The sequence below is a fragment of the Lissotriton helveticus genome, chromosome 7, assembly GCF_964261635.1.
Source record: "Lissotriton helveticus chromosome 7, aLisHel1.1, whole genome shotgun sequence".
In the NCBI taxonomy this organism is placed as follows: domain Eukaryota; kingdom Metazoa; phylum Chordata; class Amphibia; order Caudata; family Salamandridae; genus Lissotriton; species Lissotriton helveticus.
This window is the reverse complement of record NC_136068.1, coordinates 668,436,343-668,463,448: the sequence shown is the minus strand read 5'-3', so window position 1 is coordinate 668,463,448 and position 27,106 is coordinate 668,436,343. Positions and strand designations below refer to the sequence as shown.

Genomic DNA, 27,106 nt, shown 5'->3' with positions numbered 1-27,106 from the left:
ATGGCTTACGTTGAATGAAGAAGCAGCTCTGAGCACTTCAAGAACAGCTGTAGTTTACCACAAGGCACAGAGGCTCTGGCAAGCTTGCATAATGTGGCGGTAGTCCACATCTCGTCATCTAGTGCCCCTCCCTCTGACCACATTATAACACGTTTGTGCCGAGTTGGCTCTATGGTTTATGCAGGAATGAAAAGAAACAAGTAAAATGCATCAGAGATGAGAAAATAAAAAACAGCGAATCTTTCGTACTAAAAAGATGTATGTGAAATAGTTACGAATCTGTTAAAATATGAGCGACAATCCTCAAGTCATCCACAACTTACACTGGTGCTGTTCACTGAAGGGTTCACACTCTGCTTATTCAATTGTTGGCCTCTTGCTGAGATGGTGAATAAAAAGCTATTTAGTGTTCATTTGTATTACAGCATGAATTACAAGATCAGCGAGTAGTAGTGAGACCACCCAACAATTCTCCATCAGTTGGCAAGTAAGGGGCCATTCTAAAATGGCAACACCCAGATCCTGGACTGCCTAACTCTCGGCCCACCCATAGTATAGTCTGGTAAAGATGATGCTCACGAGTGCCTGTGCAGCAACAAAAAATATCAAAAATGCATAATCTCGCCGGCGCTGAACTATGGATCGATAATTATTTGTCAAATACATTTTTAAAACATAAATGTTCCTCTAAGGCACATGGCAGATGCTATCTGTAGCCTTGAAAGTCCATAGGCCCTGAGAAGTGAAAGGTGATTGGTGAGGGCAAGTTGTGCTAAGACATACTCCTAAGCTTGTGTGCTCACCCTCACCCTCAAACCTTCACCCTCAACCCCTCACTCACCCTCACTCTCACTCACCCTCACTCAGCCTCAACTACTCTCACTCACCCTCAACCCCTCACCCTAACTCACCCTCACCCTCACTCACCCTCAACACCTCACTCACCCTCACCCTCACTCACCCTCACCCTCACTCACCCTCAACACCTCACCCTCAACCCCTCACCCTCACTCACCCTCACTCTCACTCACCCTCAACCCCTCACCCTCACTCACCCTCACTCACCCTCACTCACCCTCACTCTCACTCACCCTCAACCCCTCACCCTCACTCACCCTCAACCCCTCACCCTCACTCACCCTCACCCACTCTCACCCTCACCCTCACTCATCCTCAACCCCTCACCCTCACACAGTGCAATAGGTCTCAGACCATTTCAGTTAGAGCTTTAAGAAATGTTTATGGCTTTTTTTATTTGTAATTCTTTAGCATTGGCTACAGGAAACAAAAATGCTAAACATTTACAAAAAAAACCCATAAACAATTCTAAAAGCACTAACTCTAATGGTGCGAGACCTATTGCATTTCCAATGCTTGTTCTAAGTTTAGTGGGTGTAGACATAGGTAGAGCCTTGGCAGGACGCCGACGGTAAGCCAAGAATGCCACAGTATTTGACCATCTTTTCATATTTATTTTTGTAATTGATTTCACTATAGCCGCTCTTTTTGGGAAAAGGGGAGGCTGGCCTATTGAATCTCGAAGATCTTAGAGCTGCAAAACCATGACTACTGGTAAGTAACTGGTTTATTTTGCAGCGTGAAGCGTCCTAGATCACGTAGGAGTGGTCTAGGAGTTCTGACTAAGCAGCAGAATACTAATCAATTCCTGCAACACCGACTTTGCGGTGGTTACTCAGCTATTACCTTAACAGGGGCTTGACTCCCCTCCTTCCAATTAAGCCTCCTGATAATTGGAGTCTCCCTCTTACTCAAGCCATCGGGCCACCGAAGCTCCTAGACCACACCTAGGTGGGTGGTCCCTTAATGATAATCGAAGGCTTATCTCTCTCAGGCACCAACCATTCCAAATGCCGTGCACGACCAGGATTTGTTTTGCTGAATACTACATGATCACAACTCTGTCCTGATGAAGATCTCAATTTCTTGAGATTGAAACGCGATCGACCCCTTTACAACTAAACTCCTTAATTTAAAAAAAAAAGAAAAAAGTATCAATGAGTTTCGCTCATGTTGACAATGCGATGTATATTCTAAAAAATATTTCCTTCACTCACCACATCACGTTCCTTTTTACTATAGCACTGGATCTATAATCCGCCTGTTATGATAATATGAATATTGTTAACTAAATTAACCATCTTACAATGTTCACGTGTCCCTTCCAACATTTATTTCGAAAAGTGCCTTCTGCCAGAGGCTAATTAATTTAAACATTCATTTTCTTGAGATCATATATCTCTTCCAGCACTGATTCGCCGTGTATGAACCATTGTGCTCAACTGAGATAGTCTGCCTGGGCGTTAATTGTGTGTTATTGGGGCAGAACAAAAAAATCATCACGGTCTGCTGACTGAGACCACGAGTTACCATCCTTAAGGGCTTGGTGAGAAGAAAGATGTTAAATGGATTAAGGTCAGGGATGGTTCAGAAAGCGACATTACGGTTCTTTTTAATTAATGCAATGTATCTAAAGAATAAGCAATGCCAAAGGGTATGGTATGGGTATGGGTATGGCTTCCAAGGTGCATTTTCTTGAGATCATATATCTCTTCCAGGGCTGATTGGGCGTGTATGAACCATTGTGTTCTACTGTGCTAGTCTGCCTGGGCGTTATCAACTCCTTGCACATGGTGTATTATTAATTGTGTGTGTATTGCTATTGACAACTTGCAAATGTACTGAGCTATTCTGAACAGTGAAAACTGAACTGTCACTCCTGCTTGATTAGGTAAAACATAGCAGTTGTTTTCTCTGTAAGAATTTGGACTCTTCTCTTGCTCTTGGCCCTGGCATGCCTTCAGAGCTAAGAAAATATTTATACCTCCAGGCACTGGATTGCATGTTAGCCTCTTGGTTGAACCATATCACTCTTAATTTCAGTTGTCAGAGATCTGTGATGAATATATTTTACATTGTTATGATGGCCTGTTACAAATAAATTGAGAGGTCTTCCTTCCGCATGATTTCTGTGGTCTACCACTTTAATACCTTGGTGTATTTCTGCGAGAACCACTGGTTCCTACCATTTCCCTTTAGTTTGTGAGCCACTGATTGTTCAACCTTTCTTGAAGGTGTTTCACTTGTAACCATTGTTTGGGATCAATTATACACATACAGCCATCATGCACAGCAGCGTGATCACTGTTCTCACCATCGGAGATAGAGATCTGCGGTAAAGCTAAGCCTGTCCTTCCAATGTTGTATTTTCATCGGATATGCAGTTGCTTTTAGAGCACAGATCCCTACCCTCATGAAAGTATTTTGAATCTCTGGGGAAGGGGATGGATTTTTCCAAATTATCCAAAACCATAAGTGGTAACAAAGATGACCAACCTTTAACAGAAATTTCTTGCACTGCTTTAATGTCCTCACCCTTAACAGCTAATGGTCTAGATAGGGATACACATGAATACATTGGTTTTCTGAGGTGTGCTGCAACCACTGGTATTTTGATAAACGTGCTTGAATGCAGACTATGCAGACTTTAGGAGAAAGGGTAACAGTTGATAATGCATCCTATTTAACACAAACCGTTGGTAGATTTTGTGTACTTTGCAAACATAATATGTGGGAGAACTTACTTTGTGGATAGAGGATTTTCGGTGTATAACAGATAGGAAGAAGACAGGAAATTACCAGATGTTTTATATAAACATCATAAGTCCAGATCACTGAAGAGACAGATGTTCATAAACGTTTGGAAAGTACAACATTAAAGTGAGGGGTGTAATCCTTTTATTTAGCAGTTCATGGAACATGTATTAAGCTAGATGACGCGTTACTTATAAAATAATGCATGCACAATATAGTGCACACACAGGACCATGGAAGGGTATATCCTGTGTATTGCTCTCTCCACATTGTGAGCACGTGTGGGTGGGTTAAATTTATATTTCCCACCTGGAGCTTACACCTGGATGTATTACAAAATGGTTGCGATAGAAGGTGCCTTGGTGACAAATTTTTGCCCAAGTTCACGCATAATGAGATCCAGATTGTGATGTACTGAAGCTGCTGATACTGGAATTTGCACTAGCAAAACTAACTTCTAATAGACCAAACATATTACTATGAAAGAAGAAAATAACAAAAATGAAAAGACAGATGGTGTTAGGCCATGATGCTGCATCAGAATTAGATGGCAAAAAGAAACTGCTCATCAATAGACCTCTTGCAGAAATCTAAGCAGAGAGTGTACAGGCAAAGACTGAATAGTGTGAAAGATAAGACAGGTACATTGATGTTGTGGCTGCTGATTTCGGATTCAGGTCCTACACATGTGGTGCCTGTGAATGACACTTTGGGTGAAACAATGTACATGCACTTTGCCATCAATGAAAAACAAGCATTTGCAATGCAATAGGTCTCGCATTAGGAAAGTTTGAGCTATTGGTACTGTAAATGACATTTTTTATTTATGTGTTGGTTTTGAAAATAGCGAAATTAATAGTGCCAATAGTTTTAACTTTTGCAAATGTGACACCTATAGCGTTTGTAAGGCAATATGTGTTGTATTTACGTGGCTCCCCGCTCCCCTCAGAACGGAGATGCAGGGGCTCTAAAAAGGGTGACAACACTGCGAAGCCTCGTTAACAACTGAGTGTCTTTCACCGACCTTTGAAGTACTCGGGTGCGGCTGCAATCAGACAGTCGCCAGCCCTGGGAGCTGTCTCGGCTCGGGCTAGCACACACAACGGGAGAGAGAGTGGTGGAGATATGGCTCTGATGCGTGCCAGCACCTTATTTTGTCCCTCTTTGTGGAGAAAGTCTGTTACAAACACAAATTACCAAGGGCTTGTGTGTGCCCAAGACTAATATGCGAGATTGCTCCTTTGGGAGCACTTTTTTTTATGGTATTGTACACTGTGCGCCCCACATGTATGCAGTGGGGGAGGGGGGGGGGGGGCTTCCAGATGGGAGAATATGTTCGTGTGGAAAGCAGCATGCAAGACACCAATTTTATTTTCATAAAACGTACCTACCTGTTTATGTAAACATGTGCAATAGTCTGTAAACTATGTTGCACTGTTTGTAATGGTTACAAGGAAATATTGCATGAAATGCTATTATATTTTAATATGATAGTGGAGAAAGAAATATTTTTAGGGAAGTGGTAATCTTGCATTGCACTGAATAGAAATCATTTCCATGCGTGCGCTTTCCGACATGGTTTTGAGGGACTGACTATTCATGTGCCGGAGTTCTTCAGTGCAGTCCGTCTTCAACAAGACTAGTCCGGACTTGTTGCTAGAGACCTCGGAAGGAGGCATCTGTACCCGCAGGGGTCGTTCACATGACCCTGAGGTGCAGAGCACTGAATGAATTTTAACCTTTGAAGCCGTTCTTGTCAGTGCGCGAGCCTGTCAAGTACAGGGCCCACATCGGCCAATCTCCTCCTGCTCTGTCAATGAGCCATTCCAAGACAAAGACTGCAGTCTGATACACCCCCGATTCCAGAGGTCAGGATACATGCAAGCTCTGCAAACAAGAACACAGACCAAAGAGCGCGCATAAAAGTACCTGGCACCGCACAACATAAGGAAGGCGCTAACCCTGCACTCACAGAGTGTACCAAATAAAAGTACAAAATAAAAAGATTTAGAACAGAAGCCTCTGCATGGAAGAGTCTTTTCTCTAATCCTAGATACGGACAACCTCAGTACCGAGACTAAGCAGATATCTATCAGGAGAACAAGACACAGTATTAATACAAGTTCACCCCTGTAAGATGGTGTTCCACTGGCCGCCAAGAGCACTGGTATGAAGTAATTTGTCCAGGATCACACGGTTACATTGTTAAACAAGTGCAGTAATTAATGCGCAGAAGTGCATTCTCTCCCTTCCAAAACAAAAGCAAAAAGAAAAGGAAGAAAACAAATTGAAAGGCAGAAAAGCAAAGTGAAAAGCAAAACTACGTCATATATAAAACAAACTCACCGCCGCAGCCCGGCTTCAACAGGAAGCCAGGCAACCTTTGTTGGGACGGGGGCGGGGCCGGACACGCGACCGGAGCTTCCCAGGAGGCAGGCTGCAGTGGCTGGCGCATGGCTCCGGTGCAGAGAGAGGAGAGCCCTGCGTGCAGCCGGCGTCCGCCCGGGAAGCCAAGGAGCGGAGTGCCGGTGTCCCTGTGCCCGTTGACGTCGGAAGAGTCCTGCGGAGTAGAAGTCCCGGTGAGTGGGGCTGCAGCGTGTGTATGTGTGTGTGTGTGTGTACGCGCGCGCGCCTGTGTGTCCCAGTGTGCGCGCCGTGTTTGCATGCAAGGTCTGCGCAAGCGCGCTCGCTCCCGCGGTGAAATCCGACACTGGGAAAGCTCGTGACACTTTGGTGTCCACTCTCCCAAATACGGATAGCATTAGTTGGCGAGCTGACAGCATTCATGCTTTGCATGAATGCTAACGTCAGCTCGCCCTAAAAAGTGGAATGGTGCACCCTTAAGCGAATAGAACGAGTCCAGGTCCTGCCTGCTCCAAAAATTGCGACAACTTCACTCATCCTGCAGCTGTGCAACCCGACTCATCCTGAGGGTCAGATCCATCCGCACACCAAGTTTGGAGACACCAGGACCCCCAAGAGCAGCCCTGCAACAATACCCGAGGCACTGGACCCCTTGCAGCAACCAAGGCTAGTTTAGTGTTCAGCCTGGACATCAACACCATCAAGAGCGACCTGCCGACATGGGACTTCCGCACCAGAGTGGCCATCAACAAGGGTGCCCTGCTGAAAGAATTGCTGTGTAAAAGCACATTTTGGCTTGACTGTAAAAATTGATAACTCAAAAAAGACTTACCTAATTCTGAAGATCTTGGTGTTAAAAATAATTTTAAAATCCTACTTGTTTATCTAAATTAGTCTATAGTTTCCTCTTGAGTGTGCAGCTCATTTATTGACTGTGGGTGTAAAACAAATGTTTAACACAACCCTCTGCTAAGCCTTCACTGCTCGCCTACACTACCATAAAAGAGCATTTGGGATTATTAATTTGAGTCCTGTTAGTCTTTAAGGGTTGTCTGAACTTTCTGCGTAGTGTACCTCATTTTGGGTCATTACCTAAAAAGGCCAGTTTCCTACAGAAGAGGCATGCTGAGAAAATTCCATCCAAATAGCAATTCGATACGAGATGTGACCAAAATCTGGTCACAAAACTCTGAAATTTCTATGATTCCCAAGTTGGAGTGGTAAGTCATTTGTAAAAGTATGGTAGACAAAAGGTTTGTTGGAAATAGGCAGTGGTCCAGAGGACCATTACTTACTTTAAAACAATAAAAAAAATAAAAAAAATAGAACAGCACCTTCTCCTTTCTTATTGAAAAGCAATCACAGATATGGTAATTTGCTGACCCTATGAGACCACCACCCCTTCAATGGTCACCAATCGTAGTGAGTCGCAATTTGTGACTTTTTTCCATTTACATTCATGAGACATGTCCGACTGCCACTCACTCCGAATTTTAAAAATAACCTAAAAGCACACAGGTCATTCATAGAATTCTTTAGCAGACGCACATTTTATTTAGTTTTTAGTATATCAGACCTCATGTTAGTTAAGAAAACAAATCCTTAATTTAAAAAAAAACATAAAAGAAGCATCTGCTGAATTGTTACTGTGACTCCGAAACAACTTGCATTGCAGCTTAGACCTGCTCCTACATTGAGCAAATTCCTAAATGCCTCACCACACCACAATCTGGTTACAATCCTAGAACGCATTCCTTCTCTCACCTGGCTAACCCCACAACGACACACTGTTTCATCACTTGATCGTCATATCCTCAGTTCCTCTTATAAACATAACTGAATGTCTCTATTCACTGCTACATACATTTTTCCTATGCACAGCAACTTCTGCATACTGCAATTTATGAACACTTTCAATATCAGTTTTCTTTAAAAATCCCAAACATTCTGACAATGTTCTAGCATGGATATGCTATGATGTATTGCACACTAAGCAGTGTGCTTCTTATAGGATTCAAATCTCTTACCTGAATCAGATAGCAGTGGGACATGGGACAGCCGGCTCTGTGCTCGTGTCAGTGGCCTGTGAGAGTTCTCATTGCAGTCTCTCCAGCAACTCCTTGTTGGAGTTATGCAGCTTGCCTCTCCAAGAGGCTGGCAGTTTCCCACCCTTGTTCTCTCCCCATGCACCAACTCTTGAGACCTGCAGTACACTGGAGTCCTGTGTGATGGTTCAGGGCCATTAGAAGAGCAGAGGCCACTTGACAGCTGCTCAACTTCGGAGCACCCACTAGTCCTTCTTCCTTGCTCCCGAGACCTACTCCTGGGGCAGCTGTTGCATATTGAGCACACTTCCTGACCCCTATCTGTTCGGGCACTTAGGCCTTCTGTTGTGCTCCTAGAACAGCTGCAGCGCTGAGTAGACTGATTCAAATCTGCATGGGTACCATTGTGTGTTCTGGCAGAGTCCTGATTATGGGACACTGAACTGGAGGAGTTTGTGGGTTCTTCTGCCACAGTACCAGTGTCTTTACTCCGGGTTTTCTCAGGTGTGTCACTTGCTGCTTTCATGTCAGCTTTGATTTGTTCACTTGTTACCTGGCAGCCTTTCTCACAGCTGCTCTCCTCAACTGGTGCCAACTGCTTTGCTTGTTCCACATGATTGGTGCTACACTTTCTCCGCAACGGGGCTTTTCCTTTACCACTTACGCCTGTGTTGTAATGAAATTAGAGGTTAGAAAACTTTAACCAGGAACAATTTAACATAAATTTGAAATGTTTTGCGAGGAATAGGAATTCTTCAATTCAAATTAAATTTATTCCAACAGATGAATCGAATAAAAAGTCTTTTGAGGGAAAACATTTTATGCCCTGCTTAGAGAATGGTAGTTGGCTTATTGCCATCCCTGGGTCAATCCAACAGTCTGCTTTCAAACAGGAGAGAGTTTCCATACCTGGACCAGGACCCTACCTCTATCTGCCGGAAAAACGAATGGCTACAAAGAGGCTGCTTCAGGGAGCTGTGTACTAATAAGATCCTTGACCAACTGTGAGATGCTGAGCACTGAAAACTCAACTGTCGTAAGACTGCTGAACCCTTTTTAAACTTCTCATAACGATTCAATGATCCCCACATCACAGAGGTAATTAGTCAAACCGAGGTAACTGACTTTTGCATTCCCTATATGGCTTGTGTGATGTGTGTCTGTTTCTATTTCTAAGAAAAATCTTAATGCATAGCTCTCTCCTAGCAAATATTTAGGGTGAAGACAATTACAATAAATACATTATTATCTTGTTATAAGTGTGTCGATTTTGATGTGCTGTATTATTTATCACTTTCATTTTGCTATATATTACTTGCCAATTTTGATAATAACCTATTAGCAAAAAATGTAATCCTGGAGTACTCTACACTACCCATGTAAGGTCTAAATAATAGCAAACCCCTTTTGTTGACTGGCAATAGATGGATGACCACTTCCCCTTTCTGTCCTGTGTCCCTCCCCTCTCAAAAAAGGAACATCTTTTAAAAAATATATATATATTTGGGTGAAGAATTGTGGAAATCATTTGTCAGTTTGTACATAGATACATTCATATGTGATACCACTGCAACACTTAGACCAATTGCTCTATAAATTAAAAGTTTGAAAAGCAGAGTCTTTCCTTTTACAAAATGATAAAGAAGCATTTGCAATGCAATAGGTCTCGCATTAGGAAAGTTTGAGCTATTGGTATTGTAAATGACACATTTTTTATTTAGGTTTTGTTCTTGAAAATAGCAAAATTAATAGCTTTGTCATTTACAATGCCAATAGTTATAACTTTCACAAATGTGACACCTATAGCATTTGTAATGCAATATGTGTTTTATTTACGTGACTTACATGTATTGATATTACAAATAACAATGGCTTTTACTTTTTTTCAATAATTAATACTTAAATAAAAGTTATTGTAATTCATAATGGCAATAGCTTAAAGTGTTGTAAATAACTTTTGAGAAGATTATGTTCAGTGTATTTTAATGTGACGAAAATCTAAGAACAGAAGTGAAATATTAACATATTTTTGTTATAAAGCTTGAAACATTGAGAGAACATATTTGAACCAGGTGTTGTTGAATGGTTGCACAGATTGATGCTGTGGTGGCACTGAGTGATATTGTGATGGCAAACGAGTGATGCTGTGGCGTTCAGTGATGCTGTGGTAGCGCATAGTGATGTTGTGTGCCCCTGAATGATGCTGTGGAGTGATGCTGTATGCTATGTTTTGTTTTGCTATCCTATGTTTTGATTTGTTATGCTATGCTATATTTTGCTATGCTTTGTTATGCTATGCTATTTTATGATATGCTATGCTATGTTTTGTTGTGTTTTATTATGCTATGCTTTGTTTTTCTATGCTATGTTTGGTTATGCTATGTTGTGTTTGGTATGCTATGTTTTGCTATGCTATTATAGGTTTTGTTTTGCTATGCTATGTTTTGTTGTGTTTTGCTACGCTATGCTTTGTTACGCTATGCTATGTTTTGTTATGCTATGCTATGCTTTGTTTTGCTATGCTATGTTTTGTTATGCTATGCTATGCTTTGTTGTGTTTTGTTATGCTATGCTGTTTTGTTATGCTAGGCTATGGTATGTTTTGTTCTACTATGCTATGTTTTGCTATGCTTCGTTTTGTTATGCTATGTTGTCTTTTGCTATGCTATGTTTTGTTTTGTTATGATATGTTTTGTTATGCTATGCTATGTTTTGTTATGCTAAGCTATGTTTTGTTATGCTATGCTATGTTTTGCTATGCTGGTGAGGGTGTGTGAGTGAGGGTAAGTGAGGGTGAGTGTGAGTGTGGGTGAGTGTGGGTGAGTGTGGGTGAGTGTGGGTGAGTGTGGGTGAGTGTGGGGGTGTGTGGGGGTGTGTGGGGGTGTGTGGGGGTGTGTGAGGGTGAGTGAGGGTGAGTGAGGGTGAGTGAGGGTGAGTGAGGGTGAGTGAGGGTGAGTGAGGGGGTGAGAGGGGGGTGAGAGGGGGGTGAGAGGGGGGTGAGAGGGGGGTGAGAGGGGGGTGAGAGGGGGGTGAGAGGGGTTGAAAGGGTGAGTGAGGGTGGGTGAGAGTGTATGGGTGGGTGAGGGTGAGAGGGTGTGTGAGGGTGGATGAGAGTGTATGGGTGGGTGAGGGTGAGAGGGAGGGTGAGAGGGTGGGTGAGGGTGGGTGTGAGGGTGAGTGACGGTGAGGGGGGTGTGAGGGTGAGGGGGTGTGAGGGTGGGTGAGGGTGTGTGAGGGTGAGGTGGTGTGTGAGGGGGTGGGTGAGGGGATGTGAGGGTAGGTGAGAGGGGGTGTGAGGGTAGGTGAGAGGGGGTGTGAGGGTGGGTGTGAGGGTGGGTGAGAGGGGGTGTGAGAGGGGGTGTGAGAGGGGGTGTGAGGGTGAGGGTGGGTGAGAGTGTGTATGGGTGGGTGAGGGTGAGAGGGTGGGTGAGAGGGTGAGTGAGGGGGAGGGGGTGTGAGGGGGAGGGGGTGTGAGGGGGAGGGGGTGTGAGGGGGAGGGGCTGTGAGGAGGAGGGGGTGTGAGGGGGAGGGGGTGTGAGGGGGTGTGAGGGTGAGGGGGTGTGAGGGTGAGGGGCTGTGAGGGTGAGGGGGTGTGTGAGGGTGAGGGGGTGTGTGAGGGTGAGAGGGTGTGTGAGGGTGAGAGGGTGTGTGAGGGTGAGAGGGTGTGTGAGGGTGAGAGGGTGTGTGAGGGTGAGAGGGTGTGTGAGGGTGTGAGGGTGAGAGCGTGGGTGAGGGTGTGTGTGGGTGAGGGTGAGGGGGTGTGAGGGTGATGCAGGGTGAAAGTGAGAGGGTTGTGAGGGTGAGGGGTGTGAGGGTGAGGGGTGTGAGGGTGAGGGGTGTGAGGGTGAGGGTGTGTGAGGGTGAGTGTGTGAGGGTGAGGAGGGGTGAGGGTCCGAAGTAAATGGTGGCAGGGCAGACATCATAAGACAAAGAGAAGAGACTGCGTGGTGACTGCATTGGTCAGTTTCAGAATCAGGAGGGGCAGAGGCAGCACAGTCTGCGAGGGATCAACGTGACTAGAGCCAAAGCATAGCGGATGTAGCATTGCAGCTAGCAAGTTGAGTGTTTTCAAGCCGAGTGTCCCTAGAGAGATGGCAACACAGCAACAGCATTTGAGGAGCAAGGCTACTGTAAACAAGCACGGTAGGCTTTCACTTTCGTCCAGAACGCCGAACAAAACACGGCTTCCCCGCGAAATGGATGCAAAAAACCCCAAGCTCTCGCCATTGCTGTGGCGGGGGCGGGCACATTCCTTTGAAGTCTGATGCCAAGGCTCAGACAAATGGTGGTGTGTGATATGCACGCGGGGGGGCGGGGAGCGGCAGCCTTTGAAGTCTGATACTGAGGCACAGACAAATTGTGGTGTGTGATGTGGCTGGCTCTGTGCACGCACATAGCTCACATGAACTGTACGCGACCAGCAGGCTAGGTAGACTTTTCTTTTCCGCTTACTATAATCTCGCCTATTTATCCCTGCGGGATATAATAGGTGAGACCTAACAAGGAAACGTATGTGTGTTGAAAAAAGCCACTACAATTTATTTGCGCCTCCTTCTTAGAGAATTTCCTAATTCATGGCAGTAACAGGGCCCCATTCTGTGTAATTTTGCATGCCGTAGGCCCATCCCATTTTTCTCCCTAAACAGGCCTTGGCCCATCTTTTCTTACCATTTGGGTTTGAGGCATACATGGAGGGCTTTATTGAAAGCACATACTGTGAACTATTGTATCCGCTTATTTGGGGAAATTGGGGCTCAGTAAGATTTCGAATAGGATAACAAGGACATGCCAGCCATTTACCAATTTATTGTTAGAATTCCCTTTCCACACTAGCACATATTTTCACAATATGGAACTGGGCAATCCATCATAAAGCAGCCAATAATGCCCTTTGTCCAACCTTCATGAACAATTCCATTTTGGAGGAAGATAGTATAGGCCCACAGGCTCTCATGCCCTTTGTTCAGCTGGTTTTGTGTACTCACCCAATGGTACTCTTAACTCAGCCGTGTGACTTGGTCTCTCGTCATTGTCAGAGTAGTTTTGGGCAGTGCTGTTGCAATGGCTGACTTGAGAAGGACGTGTATGATCCTCTTCATCCTCACTGTCTGTATCATGCACGGTAATTTGCGTCTCCTTCACTACAGGCTGCAGACCACTTGGTCCTGTAATGGAAGAAAGACACAAGCAGATTAAAAGTAGAGGATACTTGAGAGTGTTGAGGAAGTAAGGTTCAACAGCCAGAACTAGTTAGATTGATTAAACAGGTAATAAAATGGAACCCAAAGTAATACTTTAAGGAAATGTTCAAGAATATCCTGGATGAGATTGTAGCTGCATAATACCATGACTAATTTTTACCCAATACATAAAGGTTAGGAGGCTGATGCATCTTTCTTCTCCCCAAAACTGTGAAAACATAAGTCTGTCTGCCTGCTCGGACCCGCTAATAAAATAAAATTGTTTTCCCAAAATATAAACTCAAAATATAGGGAGGAAGAGCCTCCTCCACCTTATCATAAGCCAAAGAGTTCGGAACTCTCAAGAGCATAAAGTGAATCTTCTCAAATTCAGAGCACAGCTTACAACATAGCTTTTCATCTAATAGTTGGAATGGTCAGAGATGGATGTGGGTACTGTCAGGTGTGGTAGCTAGAGACTGTATTCTAAGAGTGGTAGCACCCATTCTCTTCCAGGAGCTACTCATCCATAGTCATAAGCATTGAATAGTCCCGCCCACGCACGAGGACCGCAGAGCATTTAGAAATAAATAAATAGGCATAAAAATAATATATATATATATATATATATATATATATATATATATATATATATTAATGCATGTCCAACAGGTCTAAGGACTAGTCCTGTGGAGTTATATATATATATATATATATATGAAAATCCTCGCTTCTTTCAATCTCTCCTCTGAGACAAACGAGAGTGGACCCAGATTCAGTGCTTAATTATTAGGTGTATTCATGCACAAACGATTCCGAAGTTGCCTGCCTTGATCACATGACAACGTTGTGTGTTTTGGGACGCCACAATAAAAGTGACAGTGCACAATAGCCAATTCATGGATATAGAAAAAATACTCATATTTACAATATACAATGATTGCTCAAATGCACAATAAAAAATGGTATAAATAAATGTATAGAAGGACCCTTGAATGCATTTAATATGTTGCATGCAATTGGAAACATTAACCTTTGATACAGATTAATACCTCATCAATTGGTCAATTGTAAGTTTAAAAAATTGACAGAAACTTTCTAAGCAAAAAGCAGGCAATGATACCCTATGGAAGGAAATGCAGGCTACTGGTAAGTACGGTTAGAATTACTTTTCAGGGTCAGTACTGGGCTCAAAGATGCAGCACTGAGGACTCTCCTGATAGCAGGTGAGTAAATCGGAATTTGTAGTTCGGCTGATTTTAGGTGGATATTTTAAAGTTCCAAAACTCCACACTTTGAAGAATTTCCAAGTGAAACCAGTCAAGGTTAGCCTATGGAAGAAAAGTGAGTTATCGGCTGTTAGGCAAGGACTTGACTGGCAGAGTTAAGGTTCTGGGCATAGACTCAGGGGTCTCCCAGGGTCAGGTAGGTACAGTTGGTACACTCTCAGCGGCACAGGGGCAGCTGGGTGCAGAGGTAATTAGGTCCAATGTTATCCAATGAGAGGCAGGGGGTCTTCGGTTGGTGGCTGCTGGCTAGCAAGCCACACAGCTGTGGGAGCTGGGCTCCTGGTCACTTGGTCAGCACAAATGGATGGGGAAGTAGGATAGGACAAAGGTTGCACTGCAATGGGCACTCAGGCGGCTGGGTGCAGGGTGCTTTCGAGCCTTCGGGCGCTCAATGTTATTTCAGTGGAGCAATATAGTGCGGTGACAAATTATGGCAGCAATCTCATTATATAAAGGCTCTGATAGTAGCCTCTCTCATTATGCCAGGGCTCATACCATAGTAGGGGTTGAATAGTAGCAATTCCCTCATGTTGCCACATTTCCACAGATCTGCATACTGGCGCTGAAGGTAGTGGAAAGCAATTGTTCAAGGGTCGGAATGCCCTTTTGAGTCTGTACAAACCTACTAACTTGCATGTTTTAAGGGTTTTCAACAACTCTTCTCCAATGTTTTTCCATACTGAGAAATGTTGAAAATGTACTCCTGATGCTGCAGACGTAAACCTTCTTCCAGAGTTGGGGAAACAAGTGGTTGAAGGGAAAGTGAGCTTCCGGGCTCTAAAAATAAAATAATTGTTTCTAGACCTGTAGGTCTAGCAACTTTAAAAAATCTACTCTGCCTACCTGTAACGCATGTGACCTCTGTCTCTAAAAGCCGAGCAAATATGACAAGTTAACAAGATTTAAAGACATGTTTATTGCTCATTCGATTTGTGAGCAATAAAGATGTCATTAAATCTTGCTATCTTGTCACATTTGTTCTGCTTTCAGAGATAGAGGTCAAAAGTCGATTTGTCTTCCTACTCACCAGAAAGGGCGAGGAGGACCTAAAAATAGCTCGACCTAATTAAATATGGCTCGCAAATGTGAGCGGGTGAGTGGATTATTTGAGAGTTGCGCTGGCAAACACTCAGATTTTCACATGAGCAAATCTAAGCATGCATATTTGCTCATGCTAAAATGCATTCACATATATTTTCTAGGAGTACTTTTTCTTCTTAAGTTGTAAAAAAATGCAGACCAGCACAGACACTTAAGAGAGAATTTAAAGACAGATAATGCAGCCTATATTAACAGGCTACACTGTCCAGTACTTCAACTAGAAATTCCACCAAAAAAAACACAAACAGCACAGCCTGTCCAGCTTTCTCCACAGAGAAAGCTTTCCTTTACCAGCAAAAGCCTCTGGAATGATAGAGAGGAAGGAGTGGACAGACAAGCCCCATAGGCTGCCATTATGTGGCTCAGAACAGGATACTGTGCCTTTAAGAGAACTTTCCAGAACTTTCTCAGTATCCCAGAATGCACAGCAGGTCCCTTTTACTTTCAGTTCTTTTTGAAGGCGTAACACGCCAGACCTGTAGCATTCCTTACATGAACATCTTTCTCCACCGGGGAGGAGGGCGGGCGCTTATGACTATAACAAAGATACCCCTACTACAGAACTGGAGTTACAGGACAGAAACTACTCCTTCTGTAGTAGGGGATCTCTGTGTATAGTCATAATCTAGTGAATAGAATGGCAAACCTATCCCCACACCAAAGCGGGGGGGAGAGAAGAGAAATAACACCACTACTGTGCGAACAGATTTAGCAGCGAAGCCTGCCCAACCTGAGCGTCTGTCCTGGCATCAGTGTCCAGACAGTAATGCTTAGCAAAGGTATGGACCGACTTCCAAGTGGCCGCCTTGCAGAATTCCGCAATTGGAACATTACGAAACAAAGCAGTCGTGGCAGCTTTGCCCCTGGTGGAATGAGCCTTAGGTTTACCCCCTAAGGTCTTATTAGCCTTCTGGTAACACAACTGTATACAGGACACAATCCACCTCGAGATGGACTGTTTCGAGGTAGGAAGACCGGTCCTGACTGATCCATAATTGATAAACAATTGGTCTGACCTACGAATAGCTTTGGTTTTATCCAGATAAAATTTCAACACCCTCCTAACATCCAGGGAATGCAGAGACCTTTCCGCTGGAGATGAAGGATTCTGAAAAAACGTAGGTAGTTATGGTCTGGTTAACATGGAAATCCGAGATAACCTTTGGAAGAAATTTAGTGTGAGTACGCATAACAACCTTAGCAGCATGAAATACAGTATAAGGTTCTTGGCAACACAACGCCTGAATTTCACTCACCCTGCGGTCCGATGTGATGGCCACGAGGAACGCCGCCTTCCAGGACAGGTGCTGCAACGAAGCCTTATGAATAGGTTCAAAAGGCTCCTTTATCAATCTGGACAGCACCACATTCAATTCCCATGAAGGCGAAGGAAGCCGGACAAGAGGGAACACTTTCTTCAAGCCTTCCAAAAATCCTTGATCACAGGGAACTGGAAAAAGGAAGTCTGTGAAGGGCATTTCCTGTACGCAGTCAGCGCAGAGAGATGAACCTTAATGGAATGGACATTAAGGCCAGACTGCGCCAATTGTAGAAGATACGGAAGGATGACATCTTCCTTACACGTCGTTGGATCATAGTTCTTGGTCTTGCACCAGATGCAGAATCTCTTCCACTTGTAAGCTTAGGAAGTCCTAGTGGAAGGTCGCTTAGCCTCCTTCAGTATGTCCATACAATCTTCTGGTAGATTCAAATGGCCATTCATTGCAGTAGACGCTGTCCCACAGACCTTCCTGCCCGCCGAGTCTAACCAGCTGCTCTCCTTATCAGGAGGTACCGTAGACGACGGGGTGGTGGCATGCTGCTTCCTAGCCGCCGTCACTATGACGGAGTCCGGTGCCGGATCCATCCTGATAAAAGCAGGGTCAGAATCTGGAGCGCGGTACTTCTTAAGGAGCCTGGAGGGAGCCGCCTTCATCACCGCCGGAGTGAGAAACAACTCCTTGGCGGGCTCTCGTCCCCGGGGATTCCGACAAAGTCGGCGAGTATTCCCTGGTCCTAGAAGAGTCTGTGTGGGATCTGGACCAGCGCCTCCTGTGGCGTCGTCTGGATCTCGTCGACGACCTATGACGACTCCGGCCGGAGCAAGAGCGCGATCTCCTCGGCTTCGGACGCTCCACAGGTCTCAAAGGAGCAGGTGACTGCGGCCTGACCGGGCCCCTCGGCTGAGGAGCCCCCTTAGGCGCCGGCGGGTACCGTGGTAGTGAAGCCGTCCTCGGCGGAACAACAGGTGGTTTAGAAAGAGGGTGCAGAGGCTGGGAATGAGGAGGAGGCAGTAGTGGAAGCGGAGGCGGAGTGGGAGTTTGCGGCGGGGGGTCCTTGGGCAAGGGCGGAGGAGGGGGAGTCGACCTCGGCTTAGGAGGTGTATATACCTCGGAGTACACAGATCCCTGTGACTCCCTCTTCTTCTTAGGTGGAGGCAACGGAGAGGCCGTGTCTCCTATCGGCGAACGTCGCCGGCGCGCCCCAGCGGACCCAGAGGAATCCCTGGCACCAGAACTCCTTCTGCGCTTCCTTGGCGTCAAAGAACGCCGTCTCGACGTCGAGGAACGCCGCCTCGACGTCGACCGGCGTCTCGACGTTGAGCCTCGCCTGGACGTCGAACGTCTCCTCCGCGACGGCGACCGTCATCCTCTCGACGTCGAACGTCTCCTTCTTGATGTCGACCGTCTCCTCCTCGACGTCGAACACCTGCGAGTCTTCGACATCGAGGATCCCCTCGACGCCGACCTCATCCTCTTCGCCGACAGCGACCGGCGGTGTCGCCTCGACGGCGAGCGCCGACGCCGGGCCGAACTCTCTCCACATCGATGACTCGATGACGCAGACGACGGCGAGGACTCAGTCGACGGCGATCTCTTCCTGCCCCTGGGAAGCCCCCAGAGGCCTCAGCATGGGCAGATGGAGTATGCCCAGACACACCTTGTGCCTTCAGTCTTCTATCTTCCAGGCCTTGGAGCCTGATCTTCAACCTCTCTCTCAGGGTCCTGGAAGAGAAGCCCTGGCAAATGTCACACTCCTCTGGGACATGAGATGAGGGAAGGCAGATGATGCACACCTCATGTGGGTCAGACTTGGCCTTCTTCCTCGAACACTCTGGGCATTTGTCAAACAAAGCAGGCATTTTGACAAATAAAAGAGTGCTCAGAGACACACACCAGGAAGAAAACACCAAAGTAATTCAAATGAAAGCACTCAAACACTTGAAAAAGTGAAAAATCACTAAATAAACCCTTAAAAGGGAGAGTTCAATGCTCCAGGGTCCTGCTAGCAGGAGCCGGAAAAAAGAACTGAAAGTAAAAGGGACCTGCTGTGCATTCTGGGATACTGAGGAAGTTCTCTTAAAGGTCCAGTATCATCATGGCAGCCTATGGGGCTTGTCTGTCCACTCCTTCCTCTCTATCATCCAAGAGGCTTTTGCTGGTAAAGGAAAGCTTTCTCTGTGGAGAAAGCTGGACAGGCTGTGCTAGTTGTGGTTTTTTTTGTGAAATTTCTAGTTGAAGTACTGGACAGTGTAGCCTGTGGATATAGACTGCATTATCTGTCTTTAAATTCTCTTTTAAGTGCAGGTCTGCATTTTTTGACAACTTAAGAGATTATTTTTGATTGCTCCGGGGTCCATGCACATGGGCGGGACTATTCACTGGATTATGACTATACACAGAGATCCCCTACTACAGAACTACTATGGCAGTGTGTGCTTTTTGAGACCAAAAAAAAGTTTGCTTTTGCTAACGTTTGTTATAACGGAGAGAGACGGGTAGCTCCCACACCAATACGGTTTTACAAAAACCATGCCAAAACAAGTTATACATTAACAAAACTAAAAACCTGACCACCAAGTACGGACCTACTGACTTTGCCAAGGCTTGCTTATTTTTATGCTTCCCATAATCTTATTGAAACTGGTTACACTCATATTCCATTATGAATATTCTTGGAAAATGCTAGCATGCATCAACACATTTTACTAAAATGATACTGCAAAGAAATGGTACCTGATATTTTAGAGTAGTTTAGTGAAATGTTTTTTTTCCTAATTTCATATTTGTTTTATGAACACATTTTAAAAGCAAAGAATCACTAATCTTGTTTCCAAGCTTCTCCAAATATTTGCATCTACTCAGAGAGCATTCTAGGAGCATTATACAGAGCCTAATATTGCTAAACATTGAAAACTGTGTGTACACATTTTTATACTGGAACCACTGTCAGTAGTGTGGTCAGAGATTACAACATTTGGTTAGTGCGCTAGGCCTAATAATAAAGGCTTTCAATTAATGAACCATGAATACGAGTTTGAACATCATTAACTTATGGACCCAAATATTACCTTAACTGTAGACAGTGCCCCTCCCTGATTCATAATATGGTATTTCAAACGCAGCCAAAATACACATGAAAACTTGTTGCCCTTGACCCCAAACAATATGTCTTGGGCTTCGGGCTATAGGAATTCGACATCCCTGAGTTTATGTTCTAAAAATAAGGTGCAAGAAGAGCACTTGTAGCAACCTCTAGGGTTGAAATATGGAATTGTTTTTTTTATATGTACGCACATGTATATCTTTTTATGTAGTTATGTTGCTATGTACTTATTACTTTACTCCTACTGTCATAAAAAGAGAAAGAAACCTTCAACTCCCTCCAATTCCCTACTCATCCTATAACTCTTTCAATATAACCTCTACTGCACCTCAGACTCGTCCCAAAACTCATTTTACTACTATGATCACCCAAATTAATACTTTGTAGACTCCTCCTTCCTCTATCATACTCAATCCAACTAACATGTCCAGCACTCAAATGAACAACTTCCATTTCCCTATACTAATCTATTACTAATCCGTTTGGGTTACGAATTAGTGTGCTAATCGCCCAAAAAAAACACAATGCCTCATCAGGGTAAGTAAGTGCAACATAAATACAGTTATAACAAGATAAATTGCAGCACATAATGTAGGTCTGCACAACAACTCTTCTAACTGAATTACCTGCTTGCTCCTCATCCAAATCCATTGGCTCTTCTGGCGGATGCTGGCCTGTGGTCTCTGACACACTATCCCCAGCTGCCTCCTCTGCAGCCTCTTCCATTTCATTCAAAGCTGCAGAGTAAAATTATAAAATATCTTGACTGTTTCCATAGCAGATGGCAAATAACATTCATTGCGTCCTCTCCAAAGGCAATAGGCCCCAGATTTAACCTCTCCTGTGACTCCTTCGCTGTAGAGCGATTTAACACTTTTAAAAAACATGGTCGTTTTCCAAAACAGGTTCTTGAAGGAGTGCTTTACATTTCTTATTTGACACATCACTACTTGAATTATTGTGTGATCTTGTCTTTAATTAGATTCTGTACAGCATCTGACAATTAAGTTATGCAAAATAGAGGGAATACCTGCTGACTTCCCAACATTTTTTCAAGTATTCATTTAATTTCTGCCAGACACTGGTCAGCAAAAAAAAAAAGAGGGCGAATGAGTGGGTCATCGACGGATTTTCGACAGAGGCCAAGCACATTGAAAGTAAAGGAAATATATAACAGGGATCTGCTGCCCTCCACCCCACCAAGTCTTCCCACAGCAGTGCAGCAGAGTTGTACATAATGCAGAGTACATGAATTTGATTGGTGGTGTGTAACTGCAGAATAGGTGAGAACAATGATCCTTTGTCAAAAGCAGCAGTTTTTTCAGGGCCCTTGGTGAAGTTAATGTCACAATGTTAACTACACTTGAGCACAGCTCAGTCCCTAGGTTTTCACCATTGCCTCGGAGTCAGTCTTACAAAGGAGAAGCGATGGGGAACTGGAATGAACACAAGGTATACAGAATCCATTTCTGCCATAACAAATCCATGTTATACTTTGCCTACTCATAGCTTTATGACCAGCAGCAACTTAATTGTCAGCTATCCTGTACCTTACCTATTGCTATTGGATTACACGTTTCCCTTGGACACCTTCATCATTGTCCAACCCTCTGCCAGCCTTTGGAGTGAACCAAAGTGGAAGGAGAGGTGGGAGAGTAGAGTTGAAGGCGGAGAGGAGGAAGAACAGCAGAACAGGGAGAGAAAAAGGCAGGAACGGGAAGAGAAAGACAGCGATGGAGGGGAAAAGAGAAAAGGACAGAGACAGGCAGAGGGTGTGGGTGAGGGAAATGGAAAAGGTATTATCGTCAAAGTAGAGGAGTGAGACTGTGCGAGGGGACAGGGTTCTAATCCCAGCAGCACACTGGCATGCTCTTGCATAATGTTGGCCTATTGTGGATATCCTTGGCATAACGTAGATCTCCTTGGTGTCAACATTGTAAATAGAGAGGATTCAGGAAAAGTGAAGGCATCCTTAGAGCATTGTTCCAAGGACACTCAACTCACATACTGAAAACATCCTGAGCGTATTGTATCCATGTGGGGCCATCCCTAATCTAATTAAGCCCACTACTTAGCATTACGGTCAACACATCTTTAAGATGAAGGCTTTACAACACTATCCCCAGAATAATGGTAGAATGTTTTTTATCCTTGGCTTTTTGAGAACCTCCTTTACATTATGAGTGCCAGCATAGCATACAGGTGGCCAATTCTGACATGATGCTTATTGTTCTGGAACAACTGTGGCCCGTGTCATGCCCATTACAGTAAGTTCTGAAATAATGCTGCCATTGTATACCATATGTGTTCTAGCAGGCCATAGGTGTTTAAGGTATGTTATTCCTGATATGGTAACTGCATTTAGTCTGTGTGCGATGTGTGTGTATTTTATGTATAAACAGTGCTGTAATAGATCAGTTTCTAGTTGATCTTGCCTCCCTTTCTCCTCTTTTTAATACTTTCCTTGTATTGCTTATAAGTAATAAAGGACATAGTACTGCCAGCTAGTCTGAATAAATATGCAGGTATAAAATATTTTTCGCTGAATTGAGCCCAAGGGGTACTTTGCTTTTCTGTTGTAGTGATTTACCCCAGCCCTTTGAGTAAAGGAGTAACCTCAATCTCTGTGCTGAAATATCTTTACGACAGTAGTAACGTAAGTCTACTCAGGGGTACATACAGTACTCTAGAATGGATAATAAACCTGCTGGCACATAGATGTGTATCCAGCATACAAAAGCATTTGAGGGAGCACATAGTCTGTCTAGGTGTCATCAGCATCATCATCCTTGCAAAGTCAACCCGATACAGGGAACTTCTGAGGTAATAAAATCTAGAAAAAGACCCATGACTGATAAGCTCGTTCTTGGAGATACTCAGCAAATCTGGGGCCACAACGAAGTTTATTGTACCCAATACAACCTTGATTCTATATCGCTGTAGGGGTCACACAAGCCGGTGTTTGAGAGACAACAGGGAAAATAATTGTTTTGGAATGTCTCTATCTGTGCTTTGGAAATGAAAGAAAGAGGGAAGCTTACATCATGTATGAGAATGTCTTGGAGAGTCTGGTTGAGGAACGAAGAGGATGCAAACTGCTCCATGGATCTTCTTGTTTTTTTTCCTTAGAGTGGGAGGAACAGTGTGATTTTTGTTGTTTATGGTGCTTTTTTACGCTATTTCTCTGCCGAACAACCTCCAAAGAGTTTCCACAGTTTTAAAGGGGTACTCACAATTTTCTTAATATTATAATGATCAGGTTAGCGTCCAGCTAACTAATCGCCTTAGGGTTCATCTGGGCAAACTTGTCCCCTCATTCAACTAGGATTAGCTAGCAACTTGCATGATATTTCATCACAAACATATCTGTGAGACTTTGTGCAGGGCCAAAAGGCTGAAAACGTCAGTGGCAACATGTTCGATACAGAGGAAAGGTTGATTTAATGCCAAAAGAATAAAAACAAAATACCAGCAACATCTCTGAGTAGGAATGTGCCCCTTTTTAGGTCTCGTCCTGAGCCAGCGCATGCGCTGCTCTGGATCCTGCCAGCCTGCCACCCGACAACTTTCTGACCTCCAAGGGTGAGAGCATTTTGCTCTCAGAGGTCAGAAACAAAAGTCTTTCTGGGAAGAGGGTGCAACAACCCCTTCCACACGATGCCCTGCTGATTAGCCTCTTTGGGCTGGTGAGCTTCAAAGGAGCAGCTACTTATAGAATGCAAATCTGGCTTCAATAAAAGGAGAGGAAGCCACTCGCTTCTCCCCCGTCCAGAGACCACTTGGCACCTGGAAAGGCGTAGATTAAACAAAAAGAGCCCCACCAAATCTGGGTCATCCGTATAACAGACCAATCAAAAAGGTATAGTATCCCAATTTAAATACATATACCTAGGGTGTGTAAAATAACACTACTCCTACGGTCAGGATGTATGAATGACTTGACACCACAAAAACACAGGCCAACACATTCAAAAGCTAGAAAAAATTTGAAAAATATGTGAAGTATAGAGTGAGTGCCTCACAGTAGCAACACCCGAGGGGGTTCCCGGTTAGTAATCACCGGTATACCCACTTCTCATCATTGGTCACTCACTCTATGTAAAGAAAACAGAAGTGCACATAAACACAATACACAGTGCACAAGTGAGAATAGCGACAAAGACAAACGAGTGTATACAAATAAACACTACTGAACACAAATGTGTAGACATAAACCCCCACACAGACAAATATAAAAACTTGGCAAGGTTTTGCCGGCTACTTATCCTTTGTTCTGGTGCTGCAAAACCTCCCGAGTTAAAAATGGTTAATCAAATACCATGCAGATTCCTCCTCAAGCCGACATGTTTCATTGCTCTCATTTAAGCAATTTCATCAGGGCATATGAGGCTTTCCTATTCTCAATCTTCACATATAAAATGTATAGTAGGACCTTATGGTGAACCAATCATTGTATACCGGTCACCAAATGTTGGACCCCGTGTCACTAGATCACTCGTCCGCCGAATTCTCCTCAATGATGCGAGCCACTCCTGCCGAGTCCCTCCGGCGCTTCCGACGATCCTCCTGGAAAGGCGATACAAATTAGCTAGACAGATAGGCATGCCACAGCCAGGCTAGTGCCAACCCTAAGGTAAGCTAACTGCGAGATGGACACAATTTTTCAAAAGGTGGCCATCTTTGTGATGCATACCTATGAATTCTGGGACAGGGTTATGTCCACTTCCCACAGGAAGTGGTCATATATGGGGGTTAGTGACCCCCAGGTTCAGTAGCCCATTGACTGCTCCCCTATACTCCACGAACGCCAATGAATTCAGTAATTAGGGGAGTCCCTGGCACCAGAGAAGCAGATGCTGATGACCGTAAAAGAGAGATGGCACAGAAGAGCCACAAAAGCGAAGACGACTGCTGAGAGCACCCGACTTGGACCAGGCCCCACCAGCCTGTCTGCAGCCCCCAGCAAAAACTGCACCAAGGTTAACTTGTCCTGCAGCTGCAACTCCAGAAATTTGGAAGTACTGCCTGCCTTCAAAAGTGACTCCGGATCTCCCGTGAACAGCAGACCAGTTTAGCAGAAACTCCAAAATTCAGACTCCGAGGCTTCCAGAACTGCCAAAACTGGACACCTGAAGCAGCTACTGCACCAGTCGCCTCCAGCCTGAGTTGAAGTAGGCCAACGGTGCCAACAAGGGTACCCAGCCCTCCAGAGCTTGAGTCCATCATGGTTTCACCCCTCCCTCCTGGACCCCCTGACGTCTGCACCTCTGCACCCAGGCCCCCTCTACTATGACTGGGCTGGTAAGGAAGCACAAGTTACTTACCTTCGGTAACGATATATCTGTAAGAAACAGTAGTTAGTATTAGATTCCTTACCTTAGAATATCCCCAGGCGTCAGTCTGGATCCGAAAATTTTTGCGTAGCAGTACCCCTGCATGTCGGTAGGCGTCGTCTGCGTCTCCACGTCCGTCTTCGGCGTCGTTGGCGCTGGGATGACGTCGCCCTCGCGCGATGACAACAGTTCTTATACATAGCTTTTCCGCGCCAGAAACGCAGAGCCATGATAAATACCAACACTGGTGCCATGAAACTAGGGCCCTGAAAGGGGATGACCTTAACCCTAGATGTCGGTTCGCAGAACAGGGAGGATGGGTGGGGCGGTAAGGAATCTAATACCAACTACTGTTTCTTACAGATATATCGTTACCGAAGGTAAGTAACTTGTGCATCTGAAAGAAACAGGTTTAGGTAAGATTCCTTACCTTAGAATAGATACCCCAGCAATACCAACCCCAGTGGTGGGTCTGCAAACCAATAATCACACCAGAAAGTCCGGGAGAACGGAACGGCCGAAAAAGCCATCTCTCCTGACTTGGCTGTCCAGGCAGTAGTGTCTGGCAAACGTTTGCAGCGAGGCCCACGTAGCTGCCTGACAGATGTCTGTAGGAGAGTGGGGTCTGCAATCCTATGGTCACCCCAGATTTTTGCTTTTTGCTTCACTGGTTTACGACTTTCCCTGGCTGTGGGCCTGCTAATCAGACCCACAGCCTAGCTGCTCTCTCTCTAAATTGACAACCATGTACCTTAGGTGCATTTACCAGTTGGTACTGGGCCACCTTATCAGTCCCTGTACAGTATACCTTAGGTATCCAGGGCATAGGTGTACCCAGGGCCTACCAGGGGCTGAAGCATGTATTATGCCACCCCTGGCTGGCCATCTAAAACTGACAACTGGCTGCACGACAGCTGGGGCAAGGTGGTGTAATCACCCTTTGCTGTAGATATAGTATACCTATATCTAACCCCAAAATGGACACATATATTCCTATCAGTCACTCCTATGGCAGGCCTTAACAATCCTAAAGGCAGAGTGCTTGGAATTATGTGAGATGGGGCTCTGGCATGAGCTGAGCCCGTTTGCAGCTTGCGGAACCAAGTCCTAATAGCTGTTCCATGATAACGCTATACCATATACTCTTAAGTGCATTATAATCCTCGATGTTAAATGATAACTCTGGTATAACATTATCAAAACATGTCGAGTAAGGTGTCATACGATTTGGAATACTACCCCCTCGCCAATTCTGGCGACGGGGGTAGCATTCCACCCTTCTAGAGGGACACGACATGTATGTAACTGTGAACCCCGGTTAAAGTTAACTCGAGCCTCAGCATCACAAAATGGATGCTGCCACCACAGACACAAGTCTGACCTCCTGCTGCTGGGAGTCCTTACAGCGAGGACGGCTTGGACAAAGGGTTTCCTGCCTTGGGAGGTGCTAGCACCACCCCAGACAGGATTTTGTGTACTGGGTAGGGTAGGCTTGAAAGGAATGAGACATGCCTGGGGCACACAAGGTGTCCCTGTGCATACACCGGTTCAAACCAGTTGCTGGGGCATCCCTGCCCCAGCTCTGGCGCGAAACCGGACAAAGGATAGGGGGTGTAACCACCCCCCCTTCCTGGTCCCAGCCAGGGGAGGCACCTAGTCAGTAGTGCAGCCCCCTTTAGGAGAATAAAGGTAGGAGCTGGTCCCATTCCAAATTAGATTATCCTGAACTATTCGACAAGAAGAAACTCTGGCCTTCTACGTTCTGCTCCGCAGAAGACTGAAGAATCTCCCTTGTG

General features: G+C 44.9%; 1 protein-coding gene across 1 annotated transcript in view; it reads right to left on the bottom strand.

The window, feature by feature from the left end:
- Positions 1-27,106, bottom strand: part of FBXO38 (F-box protein 38) — a 226,997-nt gene that overhangs the window by 114,671 nt on the left and 85,220 nt on the right. The window contains exons 13-15 of the mRNA XM_078652963.1: positions 20,604-20,714; positions 13,007-13,186; positions 8,004-8,687 (exon numbers count right to left, since the gene is read on the bottom strand). Of these exons, the coding sequence (XP_078509089.1) occupies positions 8,004-8,687; positions 13,007-13,186; positions 20,604-20,714 (975 nt within the window). The remainder of the gene's footprint in view (positions 1-8,003; positions 8,688-13,006; positions 13,187-20,603; positions 20,715-27,106) is intronic.